This window comes from Anopheles merus, chromosome X (assembly GCF_017562075.2).
Source record: "Anopheles merus strain MAF chromosome X, AmerM5.1, whole genome shotgun sequence".
NCBI lineage: Eukaryota > Metazoa > Arthropoda > Insecta > Diptera > Culicidae > Anopheles > Anopheles merus.
This window is the reverse complement of record NC_054081.1, coordinates 7,760,914-7,784,494: the sequence shown is the minus strand read 5'-3', so window position 1 is coordinate 7,784,494 and position 23,581 is coordinate 7,760,914. Positions and strand designations below refer to the sequence as shown.

At 47.1% G+C, this 23,581-nt stretch overlaps 3 protein-coding genes across 5 annotated transcripts; 1 reads left to right on the top strand and 2 right to left on the bottom strand.

Annotated features, from left to right (window-relative positions):
* Nucleotides 1–1,838: 1,838 nt before the first annotated feature.
* On the bottom strand, nucleotides 1,839–11,013 carry LOC121594421. The gene is made up of 3 exons (XM_041917654.1): nucleotides 9,803–11,013; nucleotides 5,775–6,143; nucleotides 1,839–5,695 (listed from the first exon to the last, which is right to left on the bottom strand). Exons 1-3 carry the CDS (start codon nucleotides 9,881–9,883, stop codon nucleotides 4,346–4,348), a joined length of 1,800 nt encoding a protein of 599 aa, XP_041773588.1. The 5' UTR covers nucleotides 9,884–11,013; the 3' UTR covers nucleotides 1,839–4,345.
* A 2,669-nt stretch (nucleotides 11,014–13,682) lies between these two features.
* Nucleotides 13,683–16,705, bottom strand: LOC121595993 (complex I assembly factor ACAD9, mitochondrial). The gene is made up of 3 exons (XM_041920524.1): nucleotides 15,527–16,705; nucleotides 15,132–15,456; nucleotides 13,683–14,298 (listed from the first exon to the last, which is right to left on the bottom strand). Exons 1-3 carry the CDS (start codon nucleotides 16,528–16,530, stop codon nucleotides 13,774–13,776), a joined length of 1,854 nt encoding a protein of 617 aa, XP_041776458.1. The 5' UTR covers nucleotides 16,531–16,705; the 3' UTR covers nucleotides 13,683–13,773.
* Nucleotides 16,706–17,583: 878 nt separating this feature from the next.
* Nucleotides 17,584–22,367, top strand: LOC121596329 (protein-L-isoaspartate(D-aspartate) O-methyltransferase). Of its 3 annotated transcripts, none has more exons than XM_041921180.1 (7): nucleotides 17,584–17,664; nucleotides 17,743–17,886; nucleotides 17,989–18,120; nucleotides 18,207–18,349; nucleotides 21,454–21,691; nucleotides 21,770–21,855; nucleotides 21,948–22,367. In XM_041921180.1, exons 3-7 carry the CDS (start codon nucleotides 18,066–18,068, stop codon nucleotides 22,107–22,109), a joined length of 684 nt encoding a protein of 227 aa, XP_041777114.1. In that variant the 5' UTR covers nucleotides 17,584–17,664; nucleotides 17,743–17,886; nucleotides 17,989–18,065; the 3' UTR covers nucleotides 22,110–22,367. The 3 variants fall into 3 exon arrangements, with proteins under 3 accessions (XP_041777114.1, XP_041777130.1, XP_041777122.1); XM_041921196.1 differs by having other exon boundaries at nucleotides 17,967–18,120; XM_041921188.1 differs by having other exon boundaries at nucleotides 17,743–17,925.
* Nucleotides 22,368–23,581: the final 1,214 nt, after the last annotated feature.

Here is a 23,581-nt window from a genome sequence, read left to right as displayed (position 1 = left end):
GAGGACCACCGGGCGAATCAATGTGCGATATATCTCCCATTTCGTGCGATCTCGAAGTCTTCTGATCTCAGCAGTCGGTGAAGTCCATGGTACAACGCCCCTGTACAATGTGTCTCTGAAATTCAACGCTGATGTCCATCTCAAGTTAGCAGAACTCATTTCGAGGTTCTCGTCATCATATAATACAATGCCTCCCAGTTGGGCCCTATGAGGGACTGAACCTCAGCCAAGCAGGTCCTTCGTATTCGTCGCATTGAAGCTTAATCAAATTCTTGTTGCTTCTCGTGTACTTGCTGTGTTGGATGTACGCCTCACACACATTCGGTGTTGTCCTACCGATGATGTCATCCGCGAACTCAAGAAATTGAAGAGACCGTAATGACACCTTCGATGTTGAAGAGCAGACAGGATCAGCTTGTCTCAGACCCCTGTGATATTTGAACGATTCGGCCATTAAGTTTGAGACTCTCACCTTGCACTGCACCTTCTGCATAACTCACTCCAGAATATGGTGTCGTAGGCTGCCTTCAAGTGCGCTTTCGACACTTCTGGAGGATCTGCCGTAGAGTTAAAATTTGGTCGGTGGTGAATTAGCCTCCAACAAATCTAGCTTGGTAGCTGACAAAGAAATTTGAACCAAGAGACGCAAGACTGCAGAACAGGCTGTGGGACAGAATCTTGAAGGAGGCATTAAGGACTGTGATGGCACGAACATTCGAACAATCCAGCATGTCACTCTTTTTGTAGACTGGATGAATGACACCCAGCTTTCACTCCTCCGGTAGTTCTTCCTGCCACCAGATTTTAAGGATCAGCTGATGCATTTCGATGGTACGCCTCTCCGGCCCCATCTTGAATAATGATGTGCTCTCTGGAGCGCACCAACAACTCCGATCCGACTATTGTTAGTTCGATTCTGACTCTGGGAAAATGGGAACCACTAGTTCCGTCCGGAGTTGGAGTCGTCCGGAGACCTTCGAAGCCGTCCAGAGTCGGTTGAAGTCGTTCAGAGTCGATCGGAGTCATCCAGAATCGGAGTCGATGGGAGTCTACTGGAGCCGTCCGTTTCAATGTGCTTGTTATCAGGCATTTCATTTCGTTTTATTTTTTTGTCTTCTACTTTGCGCGTGCACCTCCTATATAGGTCGACTCCGCTTGACTCCGGTCGATTCCGGACGACTACGGACGACTCCAAACGACTCCATATGATGCAGGACTGACCTACCTTCCGGAGTCGATTCCGAAATTATCTGAGTTGGATCAGAGTCGACTCCGGATTTAAGGCAACTTTACCCATCACTAATCTTGAAGAGCTCAGCCGTCAGCCCAGCACGACCAGCAGACTTATAACTCATAAGCTGGTTCATGATTCAGAGATGGATAGGGCACCTCGTCGTATACCATCAACATTGCTACCGCTGGTGTTATTAACGACTACTGCTGCTGTAGTAGTTGCCTTGTTCTGCCACTTGCATCAGCCTCTCCTGCTTCTGCTCCATTCAGGTGTCCTTCGTAGGAGCACTTCCACCTTTCGATCCACTTCTACCTCCAGCAGCGGTTCACCTGACTCTTCGAAAGGCCTGGAAGAGTTCCTTCAGTCGCCACAAGTAACACGATAAATGCCAAATATGTCTACATTTCTTGAGTTTTTTTTTCTTGCTATAGTTTATTGTATTGCGGTTGTGTCGTTAATGAAAGCATTTCGTTGCAGAAACTGAGTTGAATACTAAGATACTATAACCTTTTCTCCTTATCTCTACTCTGTCTCTCTGTCTTTCCTTTTTTCACTGTCTAAATCAGTGTACGGCTTCGAGTTGTGCAGATGGGGGGTTTCTTTTCTTTCTGGTTGTCCTCTGGTAACTACCCCTGACTCCCCCTCTCGGGCACCCCACCCATGCTTATTGTTCTTTGTGTGTGTATGTGTGTGTGTGAACAGTGTTCAAATGCGGAAAAGAAGCGGCGTAACTAGAAGTAAATTTCTACCAACATTCTGAAACTTCTCAATCAAGTCGAGCGGAATGGTCAGTTACCTTTTTTTTGCCATTGTCCTGGTGTGTGTGTTTCCGGCATTAGTTTTTTTTTGTTTTTTTTTTTGTTTTCATTTTGTTGCTTTACAAATACTTATAAGAATACAAACGTAGCAAGCGAAACACGAGGGAGCGAGGGGGAAGGAAATGGAGAGGATAGGATGTAAAGTAAGGGTTACGAACAGCCACAGACACGTAACACATTTGCTTGGTCCGGAACAAAGTGGTAGGTTTTGTATTGTTTTGTTGTTGTTGTTGTTTTTGTCACACACAAACACACACCCATGCCAAAGCCACCACGCAGACCGCGCGTCCTAAAAGCAAATACGCTGCCTCGCTACAACTCATTCATTGAGCTCTTTAACACCTGCGCAGATGTGATAGCGAGATAGATTACTGATTTTAAATCTTAATTTGTTTTACGAGGCTAGGCATATTATTGTAACCAGTAATCTTCAATCATCGGGAATACAACAGATTAACATTGTAGATTTGGATTGGAGTGCAACTAGAAGATTCGTTGATGAATGCATCTAGGTTTTTTTGCAATTTTTTCACCCTGAAATGTACGCCGGAATTATTGGTCTCGAAACCTACAGACATTTTAAAGAAGGCCTTCGAAGATATACGGAACGCATACCAGTCCAGGAGTTGATACGGAGTTCATACCGGTACTGGAACCTTTCATAAACCCTTACCGGTTCTAAAACCAATTATGGACCCATACCGAATATGGAATCGATAACCCATACTGGTCCTGAAACTTATCATAAACAAGTCCTGGAACCAATCATGAACCAATAACTGTCCTGAAATTGATCATGAACCCATTCCTGCCCTGGAACCGATTACGAGCGCATACCGATCCTGGAATCGAACGTAAACCTATAGTGGTCCTGGAGTTGATAATGAACCCATATCAGACTTGGAACCGTTCATGAGCTCATTTCGGTCTTAGAACCTCATACTGAAGCTCATGCTGTGTCTTGGAGCCGAACATGAATCCATATCAGTCCTGAAACTGAAAATAATCCCATAAAGGACCTGGAGCTGATACTGAACTCAAACCGGTCCTAGAATCAATCAATCAATCAATCAATCATGACCCTATACCGGCCCTAGAACCTATCAGGAACCCATATTAGTCCTGAAACTGATACTCAACCCAAACCGGTCCTAGAACCGATCATGAACCCATACTGGTCCTAAAACAGATTATGAACCCATACCTGCCCTGGAACCTAGTTTGAGTCCTGGTTCTGGTTCTGGAACCGACCATGAACCCATATCGAACCAGGAACATATTATGAACCCATACCGATCCTGGAACCAATCATAAACCAATACAGGTCCTGGTACCGAGAATGAATCCATTCCTGCTCTGGAACTGATTATGAACCCATACCTGCCATAGAACGGATCATGAACCCATACCTGTCCTGGAACTTATCATAAGTCCACACCGGTCCTGGAACCGATCATGAAGCAATAACTGTCCTGAAATCGATCATAAACCTGTTCCTACCCTGAAACCAATGAAGTACTCGAACCGCTCCTGGAACCGAACGTAAACCCATAGCTGTCCTGGAATTGATAATGAACCCATACCGGTCCTTAAACCGACCATGAACCCATACCTGCCCTGGAACCTAGTATGAGCCCATACCGGTCCTGGAACCTATCGTGAAGCTATACCGAACCTGGAGCCTATTTTGAGTCCATACCGGTCCTGGAATCTATTATAAGCCTACACTGGTGAACTATACTCATGAACCCATATCGAAGCTGGAACAGATTATGAACCCATACCGGTCTTGGAACTGATCATGAACCCATGATGGTCCTTGAACTAATGCTATACTCATACCGGTCCTGAAATAGCTCCCGATTTCATTCCTTTCCTGGAACTGTTCCTGGACCCGTTCCGAATCCGGAACTGTACATGGACCTGTTCTGGATTCGGTATAAAATTTGAGTATGGAACCGATACAGTAACCTGCCCAGTTAGCCGACAAACCATTCCCGACAGTACATCTGCAGCGTACGTATAGTACAGGAATTTTAGAAGAATTGGCATAGTGCATATGCCTTACCTCATCGAACAAATAAGGATTTAATATCAGTATCTCCCTCTCTACCACATATGACGACATGTGACGACATGGGACATGGGTATCTGTGGTTGCTCCATATTGCTTCGATAGTGTCTGTGTGTGCGAGTGTGTGTGAGTGTGTGTGTGGTGTCACGAAATGTGTTTCGTTGATTTCTGTTTGCTTTTTGCCTGCTTGCCTGCCTAACTGCCGCTCTCCCGCCGCCACTAAACGTTCTGTTCGCCGTCCTCCTCCTGCTCGGTCAGCAGCAGCGGCCGGTTGTCGGGGGCTGTGTCTCCGCCATCCCCACCCCCACCACCGCCGAAGCTGCCCGGCCCGGTACCGGGTGTGGTCGGGGCCGACTTGGACAGCCAGCAGTGGCGCTGGCGGCTGAGGAAGCTGCTCGCCGCGCTCGACATCGAGGCTGGGCTGCGCAGGGGCCGCTGGCCGCCGGTCTGGTGGGGCGCGCAGGACGCAACCGGTATGTACATGGCGCGGGAGGCGCCCGGCGGCGGACCGCCCTTGGCGAACAGCTTGCTGCGCCGCCCGACCAGCGACGACGGCCGCCGGTAGCTAGCGGGCGGCTGTGCTGATCGCCCGGTCGCACCCTCGCCGCCACCACCACCGCCGGCCTCCTCGCCGTGCAGCTGGCGTATCTGTTCGAGCAGTTCGCGCACCTCGGCCGTCGGGCTGGTGGCGCGGGGCGGCGAGCTCGCCGGCCCCTCCAGATTGACCAGGCTGGACACGTTCGAGCCGACGCTCGAGACGGCGCCCGAGTGGCGCCGCCCCACCTGCTTCGCCCCACCGCTCGGGCCGCCCGCGTGCGCCAGCGACTCGTCCAGCAGCACGTGGCAGCACGTGTCGAGGCTCTTGTGGAGGGCGGGACCGGCGGCCGGCCCACCGTCCGGGCGCCGCTCGCTCGCAATGTCGCCGAGCGAGCAGCAGTGCTTGCAGACGAGCCCGCCGGCCCGCTGCCGATCACAGTTGGCCCCGGGCGGGTCGTGGCCGGCGCCCGGCTGGCTCGGTCCGCCCCGTTCGCTGGGTTCCGGTTCCGGGCCGCACTCCAGCAGGGACACGCTATTGCTGCTGTGGCTGATCGTGCCCGGATGGGGCGACTCGTCCCGATGCTGCTGCTGCTGCTGCTGCTGGTGCTGCTGTTGGTCGTTTAGCAGCAGCCCGGAATCGTCGTCCCGGTGGCTGTGGTGATGGTGATGGTGGTGGTAGCCGGGGCCGGGCTGGCTGCGGGCGCCCGCCACCACCGCCGTGCGCTCGTACGCGGTAAGGCAGACCTGCTGGGAGGCGGACCGGGGCAGCAGGTAGTTCCGGTAGGCGACGGTCAGCTGGTCCGGGCTGGCGGCGCGCGAGTACGGCGGCGGCACCAGCGTGTTCGCCTCGTTCGCGTTGCAGATGAAGCTCGAGCTGAGCGAGTCGACCGTGCTGGTGCCGGAGATGCTGCCGACCGGCTGCACGATGTAGTTCCGGAAGTACTGCACCATCAGGTAGTTCGCCCCGCTGCTCCCCTTGCCCGGATCGGTGTAGCTAAACACGAGCGGGTACAGGTCCGGCTTGGAGGCGACCTGGAGGGCGCACCGCAGGAATAAAAACAAATTAACTACTGTTCAGGGGGGGGGGGGGGAGTGGAGCGTGTGGGCTTACCTCCGTGTAAGGCGGCGGCGCGTGTATGTGGAACGAGTTGCAGCGGCTGTACTGGGGCGGCGCGTAGCACGAGCCGGCCGAATCGCCCTCCGACTGCGAGTGGCGGGCGGACGCGTCCCAGCCGCACAGCTGGCGGCGCCGCCGCCAGAGCGAGCAGGTGCAGAGCAGGGCGAGCACGACCGCAAACAGGAAGCACCAGAAGTACCAGTGGTTGAGGAAGAGCAGCCCGAGCACGTGGTCCCCGCTCGCCATCGGGATGCGGGGGGCGCCCGGCGGCGCGTACAGATAGCAGCAGCCCTGGGCGCAGCACTCCTTCGGGGGAAGACATGTTTGGCCGCCTTCACACAGCGCCAGCGACGATCCAGCCACCTGGTGGAGGGGGGAAGGGCAACAAACCACACACACACACACAGAAATTAGTGCTTTATATACAAACACACACAGCTTCCTTGGGGAGCGCATACTGGTTGAGCGCATTAGTGATGGGTTATCGGCATCGCACCCAAGGCTCGGAATCGCTTCCGAGCAGTGCTACTCTGGCTATGATTCCGACTAAATAAAACCGACGATTCCGCCCGGAGCCGTCCGGAGCCGACCGGAACAGTTGCAACAGACGCTGCTTTTTCTATTTTTCATCAGTGATATTAATTCAATACTGCCTCACAACGGCCATCTTCTCTACCCAGATGGCTTAAAAATATTCCTTCCTATATCCAACTGTATCGATTGTATATCTGTGCAGGGCTTTCTTTATCGACTCGAAAACTGGTGCCAGGACAACCAACAATCACTTTGCGTTTCTAAGCGTTATATTACAGGGTTTTCCAGGGGTTCACATAAGAATGGGACACTTCCTTGACTCTTTCTAATGGGAAGTGAACTTCGTATATTGGAAAATGGACTCTATGGCACCCTTTTGGGACAAGCTCCTTGAAAATTCCTATTGGATTTGTCCAACAAGAATGCGATAGAGTCCAATTCCCATAACATTAAGTTCGTTTCACTTAAGAAGGAGTCAATAAAGTGTCCCACAGCTATGAGAACTCCTGAAAAACCTCACCCACTGTTACAGATTACTTCATAAATAGAAAAAAGATTGTAATGAGTATCTTCTGTCCGTGATTTACATGTTATACTAGTCGAAAATTTAACATTTAAAAAGCACACTGAATAGGTAATTGGTAGCGCTAATAAATCCCTACGTCTCATATTCCGAATAACTTCCGAGTTTACTGATCTACGATGCTTAAAATCGTTTTATTGCTCCATCGTTCGCCCTGGCCTAGGCTAGCGTCAAATGGGGTCTTCGTGGAATTGGTTTGAGCAACAGGATTCTCCAAAAGAAATTTACAAGATTTGCATTCCGTCGGGTATAAGGAAGAAATGTGGCTATGCCCCCCATATGATAGAAGATGTGAACTGTTTGGTCTAGGAACCTTAAAACAAAGACGATCTAAACGGCATAAATCTTACGGCAAAGCTTATAGGGCGTGATATTGATTTTACAGACCTTCTTGGACTGGTTGAAACACACGACCCTTACAGAAATCTAAGGGATCGAATGAACCTCTTCTCCGATGCATACAGACCTTTAATAACTTTGCAGACCACTTTGAATTTTCTCCTTGATTATCCTTCCTTCCTGTTTCCCAAGACCCTTCATGTTTCAAAAATTAGTTTTTAGCTTTTTCTATCTTCTTCAATTTATCTAGCCTCAAACTTTTGTGGAATTCCTTGCGACTAGGAGATCTATACTTAGATTAGAATAGCATAAGATTTATTTACTTAAGTAATCATATTGTTAATCCTGTTAGGCAGACAATTGTATTGATTAAATTGATATTGAAATTGAAAGATAGAAGTATTCTGAAGCGCTTTAAATCGACAATATAAGCGGTAAAATCGGTATAACAATCGGAAATAAAATGTCACTCGAACGCGCTACCGCGGAAACGCAGAGATGCTCATGCAGAATATCTATTAGAGGTGTGATCCAAGAACCAGAACTGTACGATTCATTCAATTCATCCTAAAGACCGAACGATCTACGAACCGATCGAATCAAAATGTACTGAGTTGGTCATAAAAATAACGTCCTACCCGTCGAAATAAAGATCTTAGTACGCTAGGTCGTTCATTTCCCCAATACAAATATGAACGCGTACCGTATGACTACGACGTTCACGAAAAGAATGACCTATTCGACGAAATAAGAATTATCCTGGTCTGCCTAATAATTTTCGAGATGTAATACACTTATTATATTCTTGCTTAATGAAACCAACGAATGAATCGCGATTCACGTGCAACTTAATGAAATAACCAGTTCGTTCACGTTCATCAAAATGAGCCGAATTGCTCAAGCCTAATATCTATGCGGAACTGTTCTACTGTTGTACGCGTTTGAACTAGTGATGGGAAAAATAAATATTCGTCGGTATCGATTCCGACTAGCTCCACAGTTTTCTGGAATCGATTCCGGACCTGCGGAAACAGTTTCCTGAATCGATTCGCTCCGAAATCGGCTTCGAAATCAGAATCGGCGTCAGTTTCGGCATACCGATAAGAATAGGCGTTTAGGTCCAATGATGCTACATGTTAATATTCTCAAAGAATCAAACTTTACTTGTGAAAGATTAATTCCATGGAGATTTCCGGACGGATTTGCTTCTGAAACTTCTTATTTCAATTCAAAAACTGATTCTTCCATTTCCATTCCATTCCATTTCATTCCAAATTCCATTTCTGGAGCCAATCCTGGTTCCGTTACTGGAGCAAATTGCGTTTTCACGGTCAATTCCAATTGCGGAGCTGATTCCGATTCTGGGATAGATTTCAGCGCCGACTTCTTAATCGGCTCTGGAGTCAACTCCAGAATAGGCTCCGGAATCGACTCCAGAATCGGAATCGGAATCGGATTACAGCATCAGAATCAGCTCCGGAATTGATTCCGAACGTGGAATCGGATTCGGGTAGATCTGATTCCGAGCTCCCACTACTAGTTTGAACGCACCCGCGGAAACGCGCGTCGTGTATTATCGGTCAGATACAAAATTAGGTGTCGATGAGTAAACAAAACGTCTTCTTGATTAACTGTACTGAAGTTTTTTTTTTCAACAATACAGGGTTTCATTATTTATCTCAAGACCATGGGACACCTTTCGTGAATCTTTCTTAAACAATTACAAGATTACGGCATGATGCTTGAAACCGGTGATGATAGCTGAATTCATCAAGTGCGGCGCCACGGAGGTGACAAAATGTGGAGAAAAAAAAACTCATCTTTATTCCAACTCATCTTTATTCCAAATGCCTGTCAACTGCAAAAAAGAGCTTTTCAGACAAATAGCTCAAACCTCTGAATATCATCAATATTTTGTGAACGAAGTACTAAATCAATTAGAAACATGCCTTTTACGAATTTTACTCTTGCAATGTTGTTTGTTTTAGATTTTGTCGCTTATACCGGCGATTTGAGGCGCTTCAGAATACTTCCGACTGTTACAGCGGTACCGGACGGCTCCGAACGGCTCCGAGCTTGGAGTGTTGCACCTACCTTCCGGAACCGCTCCCGATTCTCGGAGCGGAGTCATTCGGAAGCGATTCCGGATGTTGGTTGCATTTGCCCATCACTAGTGCGCATACGCAAAAACAAAACAAACCAAAATGAGAGCGCCATGGGAATGGGGAGGGATGGTTGGGGCGGAGGGGTGGTCTTTTAACAAAAGAAAACCAATCCTGCAAGGCAGATGCGTTGGGGTCATAGGGTAGATACAGATTTTGCACGCAAAACTGCCACCGTTTGTATGGGGTGCGTAAAACCACACTGCGCTAACGCAGCAGGCGCGCGCGCGATTTTAACGCACACCCACACACACACACACACACACATAGCAACAAAAAAGGACCAAAAATCAACACAACAAAAACGCAAACAGAGGGCGCAATACTTAGGCTACTAGGGCTACCGCTAGATTTGGGGGAATTTAGCAAGGATATTGGTGGTGGTCGCTCCACCATTTGCGTACTGGTTTTGCAAGCGCGATGATGCCGTAGATCAGCAGCAGGAACAGTATCCCGTCGTGGGCAAAGTGCACGGCCGCTGACATAATACACACGCGTAGGGAGGGAGGGGGGGAGGGAAAAGGGGCAGACACACACACACACCCACACAGACACTAGCGCACTACAGCACTACACGCGAGCGGGGTACTTTCGGTGTCCGGATTTGCTACACAGGACGTGTTGTTTGTTTTTTTTGTGTTGTTTTTCTACGTTGCGTCTGTCAACACTTGCCACACACGGAAGAAAACGGTTACTTGTTTGTGGGTGTGTGGCTTGTGCGTGTGCGTTTCTCTGTGGTTCCTACATCGAAGGGGGACACTCTGAAGAGAGCTAGAGATATCCTCCCGTTCCTTGGCTAGCGGACCACTTCCTGGATGACGTTATTCCTGTGAATCGCACACACACACGCACACTCGAATACGGGATTCACTCCAAGGGCACTACTGCTTTTCGGGCGGCTCCGATCCTGCCATACGGCCCCTTTCCTCCCGCCCTTTGTCGGGGGAAGGGAGGTGCGTTTCCGTTGTTGGCTAAACACTCGCCCGGAAGGACAGTCCGCACATAATTGCACGTGCGTGCGTGCGGGGGTATTGTGCACGTTAGGTCTTCTTCCGCCTTCTCTTCTTTGCGTTGTTTGCAACAATTGCAACAAACAGTAAAAACTGCAGCACCGCTGCACACCGCAACCGATTTCGGCACAAACCAAACCGTGGAACGCTCCGGCACACGCTTCGACTGGTGGTAAACGATGACGCTTCGACTTTTTCGACGGCCACAAGGCACAAAACATACACCGCCCGTCACCCGTCCGTGTCACGTCCTTCCTTCCCTATGCTTGGTCGGTGGGTAGACAGGCGGGGGGAGAGGCGTTGTAGTGTGCGCGTGCGCTTTCTATCCTTTTCGTCTTTTTTTTGTGCGTGTGTGTGTGTGTGTGTGTGTGTATATTTTGGGTTCCTGTTCTATTTGTTCCTTGCGATGAAATATCCTGCCCAACAAACTGCCCACTAGCACAACCAGCACATTCCTCCCTCGCTTCCCCCGCGCCAATGTCCCGTCCTGGGGGGGGGGGTAGAAAACGGTGACCGTGTTCTTTACGGGTACGGGGAAAACGGGATAGATAACATCTGGAACGCGAGTGCTTGCAGGGACGGGCGCTATTGCTTATTTATGTTTATGCTCGGGGGATTTATGGCGACTGGTCGTCAAAGAAAAGGGAGAACAGCACACTAGAAAGAAAGAAAAATCAAACGTTCAAAATCACCGATTCAAACCAATCCGGGACGCAACGGTTAGGCCGTGTTAGAGTCATTTGCCGAAGTGCTTTGACGATGTACAACTTCGGCTGGCTCGTTTGACTTCGATTGCAGTGAGCTGATCTCTTCGAGCTTTTATTTATTTATTTAAATATATATTTCGTTGAAACGCTGGAGCAAGTAGGCCACTGTTTTGGCACATGGTTGTAATTGAAAAAAAAGTAGTGCAATCTGCACGTAGATGAAGACTGGTACGATGAAAACAGTTGCCTGAATATCTATGTACAACTTTTTATGTTACTCTAGTTAATTTGGCTAGACTTTATGGCTGTGCAACTGAATTTCAAAGATCCCTTTTTACTCTTAAGAGTATACCGAAGCTAATGGCTTCGAAACCAAATTTAAATGAGGTACTTATGACGACCCCTTAAGAGGCCTAAAACCAAAACAAAACCCATAATAGTCCTAATTTGAAATGAAAATAGAAAAAATGAAGATTTCGACGGAATTGATTGAATAGTAGGTCTAGAATCAGTTTCTGGAATCGATTCCGGAATCAGCTCCTTAATTGGTTCTGGAATCGGAATAGGCTCCGGAGTAAGGATCGGCTCCGGAATCAGAATTGGCTGCGAAATTAGAATTGGCTCGGAAATAGGAGTCAGTTTCGGCATCTCCATAACAATAGGCGTGTGGGTCCAATGATGCTACGTATTGACAGCCGCAAAGAATTCAAATTTACTTACAGGGTTTCCCACGATGTATGGGTCAGTTACCATGATTTTTTAGTGCGTTCGCACGATGTTTTTATCGTATCCCATAGATTTTTGGTTCGTTCCCATAATTTATTGGTATTTTCCGATTAGATATCAATACAGTTTGACCAACAAATTCTGGGAAACGGCCAAATAAATCGTGGCAACGCATCGTAGTGCGCATCGCTTCTGAAACTTCGTACTTGAATTTAAGAACTGAATCTCATTCCGGAGCTAATTCCAATTCTAGAGTCAATTCTGATTCCATTACCGGAGAAAATTGCGATTCCCAGGTAGATTCTGATTCTGAAGCCCATTTCGACCCCGATATCCTCCTGCATCGGCTCCGAAATCAACTCCGGATTCTGCTCCGGAGTCAACTCCGGAGTCAGCTCTGGAGTCAGAATCGGGCGAGTAGATCCGATACCGAGCTCTCACAACTAGTCCTGACCGGTTCAAGAACTGCACACAACATGGTAACGGTCCTGAATCTAATACTGAACCTATACCGGTCCTGGAACCGATACTGGATCCAGTACTGGTTATACCGGTCCAAGAACTGATCATGAACCCATACCGGTCCTGGAACTTGTCATCAACCCACATCGGTTCTGGAATCTATCATGAACTCATAACAGTCCTGGAACCTGTCATGAACCAATATCGGTGCTGGATCGTATCATGAATTCAAAGCAGTTCTGGTACCTGTAATGTACCCATATCGGTGCTGGATCTTATCATGAATTCATATCGGTCCTGGATCGTATCATGATTTCAAATCAGTCCTGGAACTGATCATGAACTCATATCGGTCTTGGAATCTATCATGAACCCATACCGGTTCTGGAATCAATCATGAACTCAAACCAGTCCTGTAACCGATTATGAACCCATAGTGATCTAGATATAGTTCCCGATTTCATTTATTTTCTGAAATAGTACCTAGACCAGTTCCGGATTCGGATTCGGAACGATACTTGAACTCAGGTTTGGAACCGATAAAATTCCAGTTCCAGATGAAAAACAATACCCGGTAGTAAATGTGCAGCGCAGGAATAGTGTAGGAAGTAGCGTAGGAAATAGGTTAGGGAATTTAGTAGAATTTGTGTGGTGATTGGAATTAGACCCTTACTTAAATTATTGAAAAACTTTCACAAAGATGGAACCGAGCACTCATCATACATTCGTTGTTTTTTCCGTCCATCTTTATGGACTTTATTTCCGTCCATCTCCTGGACCTTTGTCCATGGTAAGCGCTGTATGTAATATTATTCTTGACCTTAATCTACTACTTTCATCTCTTTGCTTCGTTTGTTTGATCGAACCAATGCAGAGAATGCTGCGGTTTAAAGGTACAGCTCTCGACCTAACGCGCGTGAGAATGTGCAAATTTATGCCGAGCGTTACGACCGGACCGTGCCGTTCTCGAATGAAAAATATATAAGCTCCGTCAGTATTGATCGCCAAGTCATACGCAGCTACATGGGGGAAGGAGCTGTGTAGGTTTGGTTTAGTTTTTTCTCGGCACTATCTTTTAGTCACCGCGTCAAAAAGAAAGGCATTCGTGGAACTATGTTGTTGGTGTTGCGCAAGAAGGCTTTTGTTAGAGAAATTATGAATTTTTCAAAATACGCTTGTAGTGTCGTCGATTTTATTACTTTAGTTTACTTCCGCGCGGTGTGGTCGTCCGATGTCTTCTGCCGGCTCTCGATCTGCTTCGTCAGTTCTCATAACTCACAACCCTACAACGCTGTGTAACGCTTCCCTGTAACATCAATGCATCAATCTGTGATATACGTTTGCCAAAGGTAACTGGCTAGTGATTCACGCAGTTGGAATTAATATTTTTCAGAAACTCCTCGTTTTTTTTACTAGCTTGCGCTAACCATTTCCTTAACAACTAACAAACTGTAGCCACCCACCCACTGTTCAGAAGTTTCGCGTCAGCGGATGCTCGAAGTAGTAGCGCTTCTCGCGGAACAGATTGCGCGCGATCACGTTGTAATCGTCGTCGCTCGTAATGTACGGGCCCTTCTCGAGCTCGAGCGCCAGCAGCCGGACGCGCTCGCTGCCCTCCCGGCAGAACATGTTCGCCAGGTGCACGTCCTGGGCGGCATGCCGCAACCCGATGCAGTAGGAGCGGGAGGCCCGCGAAGCGCACGCCACCATCGCGTACAGCTGCGTAGCGATGGTCGCGAGCCGGCCCAGCTCCAGGTGCCGCTCGATCACCTCGACCCCGTGGCGGGACAGGACGCACTCGGTCGCGAGCCGGAGCCGCACCACCGACTGCTCGATCCAGTGGGCGGCCGGTTCGAGCGACGGGTGAAAGTATTGCTGCAGGTCGGCGAACTTTTTCGGATGCTCGATCGACGTCTTCTCGAACAGCCGGGACAGCACGTGGGACGGGTTCATGGCGGGGTTGCGATCCTTCTTGATCGTTTCGTGCGTGTGCATCTGTGGGATGGGGAAAATGGCCAAAAACAAAAGGTTAGCAACGTTGGCAGCAGTGCTGCAAAATGTCATGTGCATCACGAGATATTCGCCAACGAAAACAATGAACATATCCGTGGTAGCTTGATGCTCATTGCTGATACTCAATGAAAGTGGGTCATGACATACGAGAGCTTGAGCCAACTGCGCTACTCTGACTCACAAGCTAAGCTTAATGCCGTTGCACGCATAATCATGACTTTTTCTGCCTGTGAACAGTGCTGCCAAATGCCACCAGTTTCAGTTAACAACACTCATGACTGAAACGAAGCTCAAGTCAACTCACGTACACAACTGAGATGATGAGAGGTGAGACTCAACCTTTTTTTAGTGACACTTTGTTTAGCACTCACTTGGTCATGACATTTTTTGTCGGTGATCATCACGACACAAAAACAAAGTGACTGACCAAGAGTTGATTGCACAAAATGTCACCAAGCATGTGATGGTCGTAACAACTGTTTGAGTCTCATCTCTGATCATCACAGTAGAACCCGTGACGCTGACATTATGTTAGCTCCAGCCGGGATTTGTCATGACTATGTCAGTGACATTTTGAAGAACTGATCACAGTAAAAAAAAAGTCATGACATAGTGACTGACCAAAAGTTGATTGCACAAAATGTCACCAAGCATGTATTGGTCACACCAATCGTTTTGAGTATCATCTCTGATCATCACAATTGACGCACGTGACGCTGGCATGGAATTTGTTTCAGTAAGATTTGTTGTATGACATTGACAGTGACATATTGCTGCACTGGTTGGCAGCAACTGCATGTGAGAGGGCCACTCACCCCGGCATACTGGAGCCCGGTCAGGGCGATGAAGAGGTTGACCGAATCGATCGACTCGTCGCCGATGAACAGCTTCAGCGCATCGTCAAACAGTGTCTGGAATGGGCGCTCGCCGCTGAGTGCCTGTGGGCCGAGCAACTGCAGCGGCAACGTGGCAAGGCTCAGCAGACTACCCGTCGTGAACACCTTCGTGATGGCGGCCTCCATCTCCACGTCCTGGCCTTCGTAATCGTCCATCAGGCTGGCGGTGGTGTAGATTAAGCTTTCCGCAGCGTAGATCACGCTCGCCATGCGGGCCAGCTGTTCGCGCACGAGCTCCAGATCCCTGTTGGAAGGCAGGCACAAATTAGCAACTTTCAGCAGCTAAAACTAGAAGAAAGTGAGTCCACAATTACATCATATCGCCGGTGGCCGCTTTCGAGTGGATGGCAAACTCGGTGAGCCCGTTGAGCACCTTCTTGAGCAGCGCGACCCGCACCACGCTCGACTGCACGCGCACGGCGGATAGAAACTTGGACAGCACGGTGCCGCCCTCGTTCTCCGTGCCGACCAGTGCCGACTCGGGCACCTCCACCCGGTTCAGGTGCACCGTGACGCGGGCCAGCCCACCGGTACCGAGCGGCGCCTCCGCTATCTTGACGCCGGGCGCCCGCGCATCGACCAGGAAGGCGGCAATCGTGCCGTCCTCCTTGTTCAGCTTCTCCATCCGCTTGGTGGAGGCGACCACGAGCAGCAGGTCCGGGTCGGCCGGGCCGGTGCGCAGGAACACCTTCGTGCCGGACAGCGTCCACCGGCCGCCGGTAAAGTCGAGCGACGCCACCGTGCTGAACATGGTGTCCCGGGAGCTGCTCAGCTCGTACAGCCCTGCGGCTGCGACCGTCTCGCCGGCGCACAGCTTGGCCAGATACTGTTCCTGCGCCTCGGGCGTACCGTGCTGGGCCAGCAGCTTCACGATCGCATTGTGCTCGAGCGCACCCATCGCGACGGTCCGGTCGCCGGCCACCAGCTCCTGCACGTACGCGAACTCCGTCTCGGTGAACTGTTTCCCTCCGTACGCGAGCGGCCCCTGCAGACCGGCCAGCCGGATAGAGTCCGGTCCGGCCGGTGCCTGCAGCGCCCGCTCCAGCTCCTCCCGGTGCCGGTTCAGCCGGGCCTGCTCGTCCCGATTTAGCGACTCGGGAAAGGTGAGCAGTTCCGTGTCGACCGTGCCGAGAAACATCGACTTCATGAACGGTTTCCGCTTGGGCGCCTGTACGTGTGCCGGCTTGGACAGATCGTTCACTGCGCTCGCAACCGCCTCAGAACCGGCCGGCGGCTCCGATCGCGACGCAACGGTTGTGTGTGCCCGGTAGAGGCAGGATCGGGCCCAGGACCGACACGCCACCGTCCGCAGCAGCATCGTGCTAGTGTGTGTGTTTGTGGGTGTGCAGTCGAAAACTCGAAGCAACGAATGGAAGGAACAAAAACAACCGCACTTTATTCGCACTGGAGCATCCTTCCTTTTAGGAAAGCAGATGTTTTTGCCGTTTTCGTAACAATGCCACCCGCGGTTCGTTTGACGTTTTGACGTACAAAGGAAAACAATCCGCCCGCGTTGCCAGGGTGACCAGTTTCATATTTTCTAGATTAGAAAATTATTTGAGCAAATTATCCTGATTTGACACATGAATTGTAAAAATCCAAATAATTTCCAAATTGATCGAATGTTAAATACCATTTCAAAAGGTTTGAAACTGTTAAATTCAGTCAGAATCATGTTAAATCATTAATTTGGTGGCTAAAACCACCCCCTACTTGCAAAATTTAGTCATTTTATTTAGTTCCTACTCACACGAAAATAAGCGATATTTTGGTTGGAAATTATGAGATTCAACTTACGTGAAAATTCGAGTGATGTGGTATTTTGCAGCCGTTTCCGGATCCCATTAGCCGTAGAGTTTTACTCTTGAATTTGAGTTGAGTTTGCTTGAATTTGACTCAAAAATAAACACAATACGAAAAGGGGAAGAAGAAAAACGTCATTCTACGTACAAAATGAAAATTTTAGGTAGCATTGAATCAAAAGTTATTGCAGTTTAAAGTTGAATAAAAATACCCGGGTATCCCGTTGCCAATTTAAAGACTAACCGTGTATCCCGGGGACCGCCTGTACAGATAAAGTTGTGGTGCTCTTACTGAAAGCCGCCAACATAATCTGGCCACACTGTACGTTTGACAGTTTAGCGTCGGTGCGCACGGAAAGTAGGGATAGTAAGAGGGAAATTTATTTTGATTTTTCTAGCAAACCGTTGCTACCGAAGAATTTTCATGGAAAAATTATAAATAACTTTTTTTACATTATTTTTCATGCTAAAATAACCAAATTAGCGAAATTAGCACTATCGATGCGTCACTTTACGGAGGGCGCCATGTGAACAAACCCGACCAGTTGTCACCTTTTGACAGCTCGGCATTTTGTTTTTATTTTGTTGTTGTTGCTGTTGTTGTTGGAAAACCAAATTAGAAAACAGCCGAACCTTTGGGGGCAAACATTGTAAGTCTACTGCAAATGACGAAAATTCTGTTAACGGTAATAAGTTATTATTTGTTTTCTATAAATTCTTTATTGCAGCTGGTTCTATGCTATGCGAGGAAGCTCCCCCTTCCTAGGCAACGACAATAACAACAACAACAACAATAGCAACATCACAAGGAGGTCGTAGGACTGGGAACCAATTTGGAACAATTTTTGGCACAAAACCAGCATCTCGCTCGCGTAAGAGTCTAAGACAAATCTTCCTGTGTTGGCTGTGAAGTAATTCTGTTCAGCTATCCCCAAGCGTGTGTGTATTTTAGCAACTTTTTTCTTCTCCCGCAGGAAAGCATCAGCGTCGAAAACATCCGGTTGAAAATCATCCTCCCCCAGCGAGCCTCAGCAAACGAACGGGCACTGAAATGGCCTGGCGATCGAAGGGCTCGACACAGGCGGAACTGATCCGGCTGATGCAGGGTAAGTTTGATGGCGACAGTGTACGCCTCGGAGTCGTAACCGCACGCAAGCAAACGCCACCATTTCTCCTTTCCTTTTTTTGGCAGAGTTTAACGTGATCAAGACGGAAGCGGTAGCGCAGACAATGATAGCGACCGACCGGAAGTACTACGTGCCGGCGAACGTGCCCCAGTACCAGGACGAGCCGCAGCGGATCGGGCACGGTGCCACCATCAGTGCGCCCCACATGGTATGGTTTTTAAGTAACACTTCTGTGAGGTATTTCTTTTTTTAATTTTTTTTAGCATAAAGTAGGGAAAGAGAGCGCGACATCAATGAGGGAATGTGGGCGATAGTCCCAGAAAAAAAACCTTTTTAAAGTTAAAAAAGCACATACAACATTTACCCCATTGGTTCGAGTTTTATTTTTTATTATCGCTCAGGTAAATGGAATCGGAATCGCTTGATTTAAACCTATTGCTATGTTAAATATCGTATTATTGTCACTTTTCTGGATCAACTTGTTCATGAAGGCAGTTTGGCCTGCCAATTACTACCACTCGGATAAGTTAAGGCGTCCGTTGGTTCTTGCTGTTTCTGACTACTGTAATCTACTTTTACTTTTTGTCAACTACGCGATTGCTAGATCTACAATAAATTACATATGTGGTGTTCAAGTGTTGTTGTAGATATTATGGCAAGGAACTTTTTACTTTATGCTTTAATATTCCTATCACAACAAATTTTAAATTGTGAGGTTTTTTTTTATTTGAAAATAAGTGTAATAGGAAATGGTCAATAGTGGCACAACAAACATTTCCTAGACACAAACCGATAAAAGATCATTCTTAAAACGATCTATTTGGGAAATATTAAAGAAACACTTTCTTGACTCTTTCTTACGTGAATTGAACTTTATGCATCGACAAGTGGACTCTACGCCCCACTGTTTGGGCAAGGTCATTTAAAATACAATAAAATCTCTATCGAATTATTAAAAATCAAACTTTTTATGCGTCTTTCACCAGCAAAATTTGGTGAGAATGTAAAAATCATGCACTTTTTTAGCTCATAAAATTCAAACCAGACTTTATTTAACTGCGGAATCGATGTCTACAACATCTTTTAGTAGTAAATTCACATTGACCTTAGTTGAGTTAAAATCGTGTTGGATTTTTCCCGTAAACGCTTTTCAAAGCCATTGCAAGCCGTACGCACAAATTCGTTGAAACCTTACGGGTCCTGTTGGAATCCTGTTGGAAGCAGAAACTGTCTTTTCCCGGAAGTATTTTAACGCAAGACTTTAAATGGCTTTTGGGTAATGAAAAACAATGGCAACATAGCTTCTCAAATCAACTCAAGTGATGAATTTTGATATCGTTCGACTGCCTGTATATGCAGCCGTGAAATGTTGGTATATCAAGACATGCTCCATAAATAAGAGCATTTTGCTTGTTCAAAGCTGGAGGTAGCTGCAGCAATGAATTTTTGATCCAAAAAATACCGTTGTGACCAGCGTGCGCTTTTAGCAGCTACTCAGATCTGACTACCGTACTACTATAGCAAATAGTTTTAATAGTAGGAATTACCAATCTTTAAAAACATCTATTATTTGGTTTGAAATCTTTTATGAAGTAATAATTTGAGTGCAAAATTGACTGGCCTGTGGCTCTTGGTCATTTACATAATTTGGCCCTTTACCTCAAAAGTTTTCCGACCGCTGTTCTGAAGCAATCGATCACTGTTGCATGAAAATGGATCAATGATAATGACAAAGAAATAGTTAACTACAAATATCTTCCCAAACATTAATAATATGATGAAATTTTCCATATTTCATACCAATTACATGACATAAACGAGTTTTTTCTGTATAACACTGTATTCTTGAGCTAACAGGACGTTTTAAAAACCAACGTGCAGATCAGAGGCGGAATTATCCATCTCGGGGACCTAAGCGGGGGATCTCGCATTTTTCGCAGTAGCGAGTATGCGCCTCTGAATATCCAAAGATGAATCAGAGTCACGTGAAACTAGTGTTGGGTAATTCAGATTCAGATTCATCAATCTGAATGAATCTTTGGAATGATTCAATGAACTTGAATCTCCAAGGACTCATGAATCTCGAAAGATTCATTAATCTCAAAAGTTTCTTATATCTAGAAAGATTAACGAATATCTTGGGATTCGTGAAACTCGAAGGAAACATCTATAAAATTCATAAAGCTTGAGCTTTTTATTATTCTTCTTTTTGGCGTAACAACCTACGTGGTCATGCCTATACAGGTTTTTGAGACTTTTTTTATTGGAAAAAACCACGCAGTTGAACCGAGGACGAGCAAGTTGTAGGTGGGATTGGGCAAATTCAATATTTTGGAGATCATACATCTCAATTCCAAGATATATATGAGTTTTAATGGATTTATGAATCTTATGAATCATGAAAGAGGTTCATGAATCTTTGGAGATTAATGAATCTTTAGACAATCATGAATCTTTGAACATTCGTGAATCTTTGAAGATTCGACTCGAGATTCGAGTCACTCATCACTGAAGATTTATATGAATGAATCTCAACGAAAGATTCATGAAACCCAACACTACATTTGACTTGGGATCCAAGCCGCACCTCCTTCAGTGTGTCATCATCCATGGTGATACAGGGCAAGGTATCTGGGGTGTTATCCCTAGACCCTATTCCCTGCATGTCCCTTTGTCTTTGACGTGTTGATCTGGAGTCCAATCCGCAGAGCTTCTGATTTAAATCCAACATGCGTTTCCGCAGCCGATGAAGTTCTTAGAGAATTTAAACTAAAAGTGCTAAAAATGCTTTCTTGTCATGAGAGATTTTATTGCTAATATGGAAAAGTGCGAAAGTATGTCAAGTTTATCTAGGCCTTTAAAAATTATCTTCAAAGTTCGTAACAACTTGTGATTGCCATAAACGATATCAACACATTCGACACACTTATTTGCAAGAATGTACTAATATTACGAACATTTAGTTAGCTCATGTGTGCATTAATGATGACGATGGGCAACGCATCTGTCAGTCACCGTTTAGAGATTCGTTTTACATTGCGATTTTCTCTCCGCGTAGATTATAGATAATGATCCAAATGTCCAAACCTTCTAAAAATAGAATAGATGTCAAACCCTAAAAATAGCATTAAATTAGAGAACACATTTCGTACGACAACAGACAGGAGGAAGCCATTAGCAATATGCTTGGGAATGAACCTGAAAGTGAAATGTTGTGGGACTTGCGCCGATAAACAATTAGGCTTAAACAGCCATACCTCCGTTAGTGGAGTTTGAACTGCAACCAAACACGTTCTCCATTTCCCGACCTAGCACGCGTACGCACTGGAGCTGCTGCAATCGTACCTGAAGCCGAACAGCAAGGTGCTGGACGTCGGGTCCGGTTCGGGCTACCTGACCGCCTGCTTCGCCCGCTTCATACACCGGGACCCGGCGGCGACCGGGTACGCGGTCGGCATCGAGCACCATCCGCAGCTGGTGACGCTCGGCCGCCACAACATCGGCCAGGACGACCAATCGCTGATCGATACGGGCAAAATTGTTCTCATCGGTAATGTGCAGTGCTTACGAATCTAAGTTCGAACTTCACCATTGCTTACCGCTAAATTTCACTTTCCGTCTCTTGCAGAGGGTGACGGACGGCAGGGCTGCAAGGACCACGCACCGTACGACTGCATACATGTCGGGGCGGCCGCACCAGAAATACCGCAACAGGTAATAAGCGGCCTAACCTAAGCAGAGGGAAAGCAGACAATTTTCCACGCCAAACTAAAAACCACCCCCCGAATTGCTTCTCCACATTCCAGCTCGTCGAGCAGCTGAAGCCCGGCGGCCGCATGATCATACCGGTCGGCCCGGAGGGAGGCAACCAGCGCCTGGTGCAGATCGACAAGACGCCCGACGGCGAGATCCAGAACACGAAGCTGATGGACGTGATGTACGTGCCGCTCACCGATCTGCGCAAATGATGCCGCTGCAGCGTGCGCACCCTCGGTCACGCACTGGCCCGACTGCTACCCCTGCTGATACTGCTCTATCTCGGCTACACGATCGTAAGGACGTACGTGCTTTGAAACTGAAAGAAAAGGAAAAACTAAACTAAATCTTACTAGCAAAAAAATCCCTTTCGTTCGGCTGTGGATCACACACACACACCCCAATACTGAGCAGCTGAGCAGTGAGCAGTGCTCGAAATAAATTCTGTTGCGTGTGTTACCTTTCTGAAACACGGTCTCTTGCGTGCCGCTCTTTATTGTTTTCGCGTTTACATAGCGTTTGGTTTGGTTTGTTTTTTTTTTGTCTTTCTCCACTTTTTTTTCAATTTTTATCAAATTAAATCATTACGTGAGGAGGAGAAGAGTCGTCGTAATAGTAGTAGTAGTAGTAGTGGTAGTAGTAGTAATAGTAGTGTGGGCCCTACCGTCACCTCAAACCCCCTTTTGTCCATTTGGGGATGCCGGGCTTCCCTTTCGATTCAATGGACAACCCCCTCCCGCCAGGGTTAACGGAGGGGGACAGGCGGTCGCGCCTGGAAACCTACAATCCATACAAAGAGGATGTACACATTTAGTTTTAGCCTTTAGTGCCGGCGGCAAAGAGGGGGGGAAGGGGTACAAAGAGAAGCTCTGGAACCACCGCAACAATTACATTACCAGCAGTAAGTTATCTTTACAGGGTTTTCCCGGAATGCTCCTTGCTGTGGGACACTTAATTGACTCCTTCTTGCGTGAAATGAACTTACAGGGTTTCCCACGATTTATTGGTCAGTTCCCATGATTTTTTTGTGCGTTTCCACGATTTTTTGATCGTAGCCCATAATATATTAGTTTTTTTTCGATTGGATATCAATACAATTGGACCAATTGGATTCTGAGAAACGGCCAAAAAATCGTGGGAACGCACCAAAAAATCATGAGAACTTACAAAAAATTGATGGAAACCAACCAATAAATCGTGGTAAACCCTGTAATACAATGGGAATTGGTCTATATAGCACCCTTGTGGAACAAATCTAATAGAATTTTGTTTGGATGGAGTCCAATTTCCATCATATGAAGTTCACTTCTCATATGAAAGAGTCAAGGAAGGGTCTCACAACTATGAAAACCCCTGGAAAACCCTGTATTATCCATTCCCAGTATTGTTTTGTTGTTGCTGGTTTTTTTTTTTTGTTAATTTTTAATTTATATATCCATTAACCTGCTCCATGCGAAACTGTCGCATCCCCGAAAATCCCGAAAATTGACAAAAATCGGTTACATTTTTTTCTTGTTGATTGTTTCTAAACTGTACCGCGCGAACGGGAGGGGGGAAACGGATTGGCGGGGCCATGTTTGCGAGTCCACCCATTTACCGCAGCAGCGGTTTAGGTTTAGATGTGTATGATTAATTCCTGTTTTTTTTTCTTTTTTTTTTGTTTGCGCTCCCAAAACTTCAATCA

What these genes read in the sequence shown, in the direction of transcription:
- LOC121594421 (XM_041917654.1), bottom strand. Translation starts at nt 9,883, where the DNA reads ATGTCAGCGGCCGTGCACTTTGCCCACGACGGGATACTGTTCCTGCTG. An exon ending in TCATCGCGCTTGCAAAACCA is followed by an intron (nt 6,144 to 9,802) that starts GTACGCAAATGG and finishes CCCCTCCACCAG; the next exon opens with GTGGCTGGATCGTCGCTGGC. An exon ending in CGCCGCCGCCTTACACGGAG is followed by an intron (nt 5,696 to 5,774) that starts GTAAGCCCACAC and finishes TGCGCCCTCCAG; the next exon opens with GTCGCCTCCAAGCCGGACCT.
- LOC121595993 (XM_041920524.1), bottom strand. Translation starts at nt 16,530, where the DNA reads ATGCTGCTGCGGACGGTGGCGTGTCGGTCCTGGGCCCGATCCTGCCTC. An exon ending in GCGGCCACCGGCGATATGAT is followed by an intron (nt 15,457 to 15,526) that starts GTAATTGTGGAC and finishes GCCTTCCAACAG; the next exon opens with GGATCTGGAGCTCGTGCGCG. An exon ending in CCGGGCTCCAGTATGCCGGG is followed by an intron (nt 14,299 to 15,131) that starts GTGAGTGGCCCT and finishes CCCATCCCACAG; the next exon opens with ATGCACACGCACGAAACGAT.
- LOC121596329 (XM_041921180.1), top strand. Translation starts at nt 18,066, where the DNA reads ATGGCCTGGCGATCGAAGGGCTCGACACAGGCGGAACTGATCCGGCTG. An exon ending in GGGCAAAATTGTTCTCATCG is followed by an intron (nt 21,692 to 21,769) that starts GTAATGTGCAGT and finishes CGTCTCTTGCAG; the next exon opens with AGGGTGACGGACGGCAGGGC. An exon ending in CACCAGAAATACCGCAACAG is followed by an intron (nt 21,856 to 21,947) that starts GTAATAAGCGGC and finishes TCCACATTCCAG; the next exon opens with CTCGTCGAGCAGCTGAAGCC.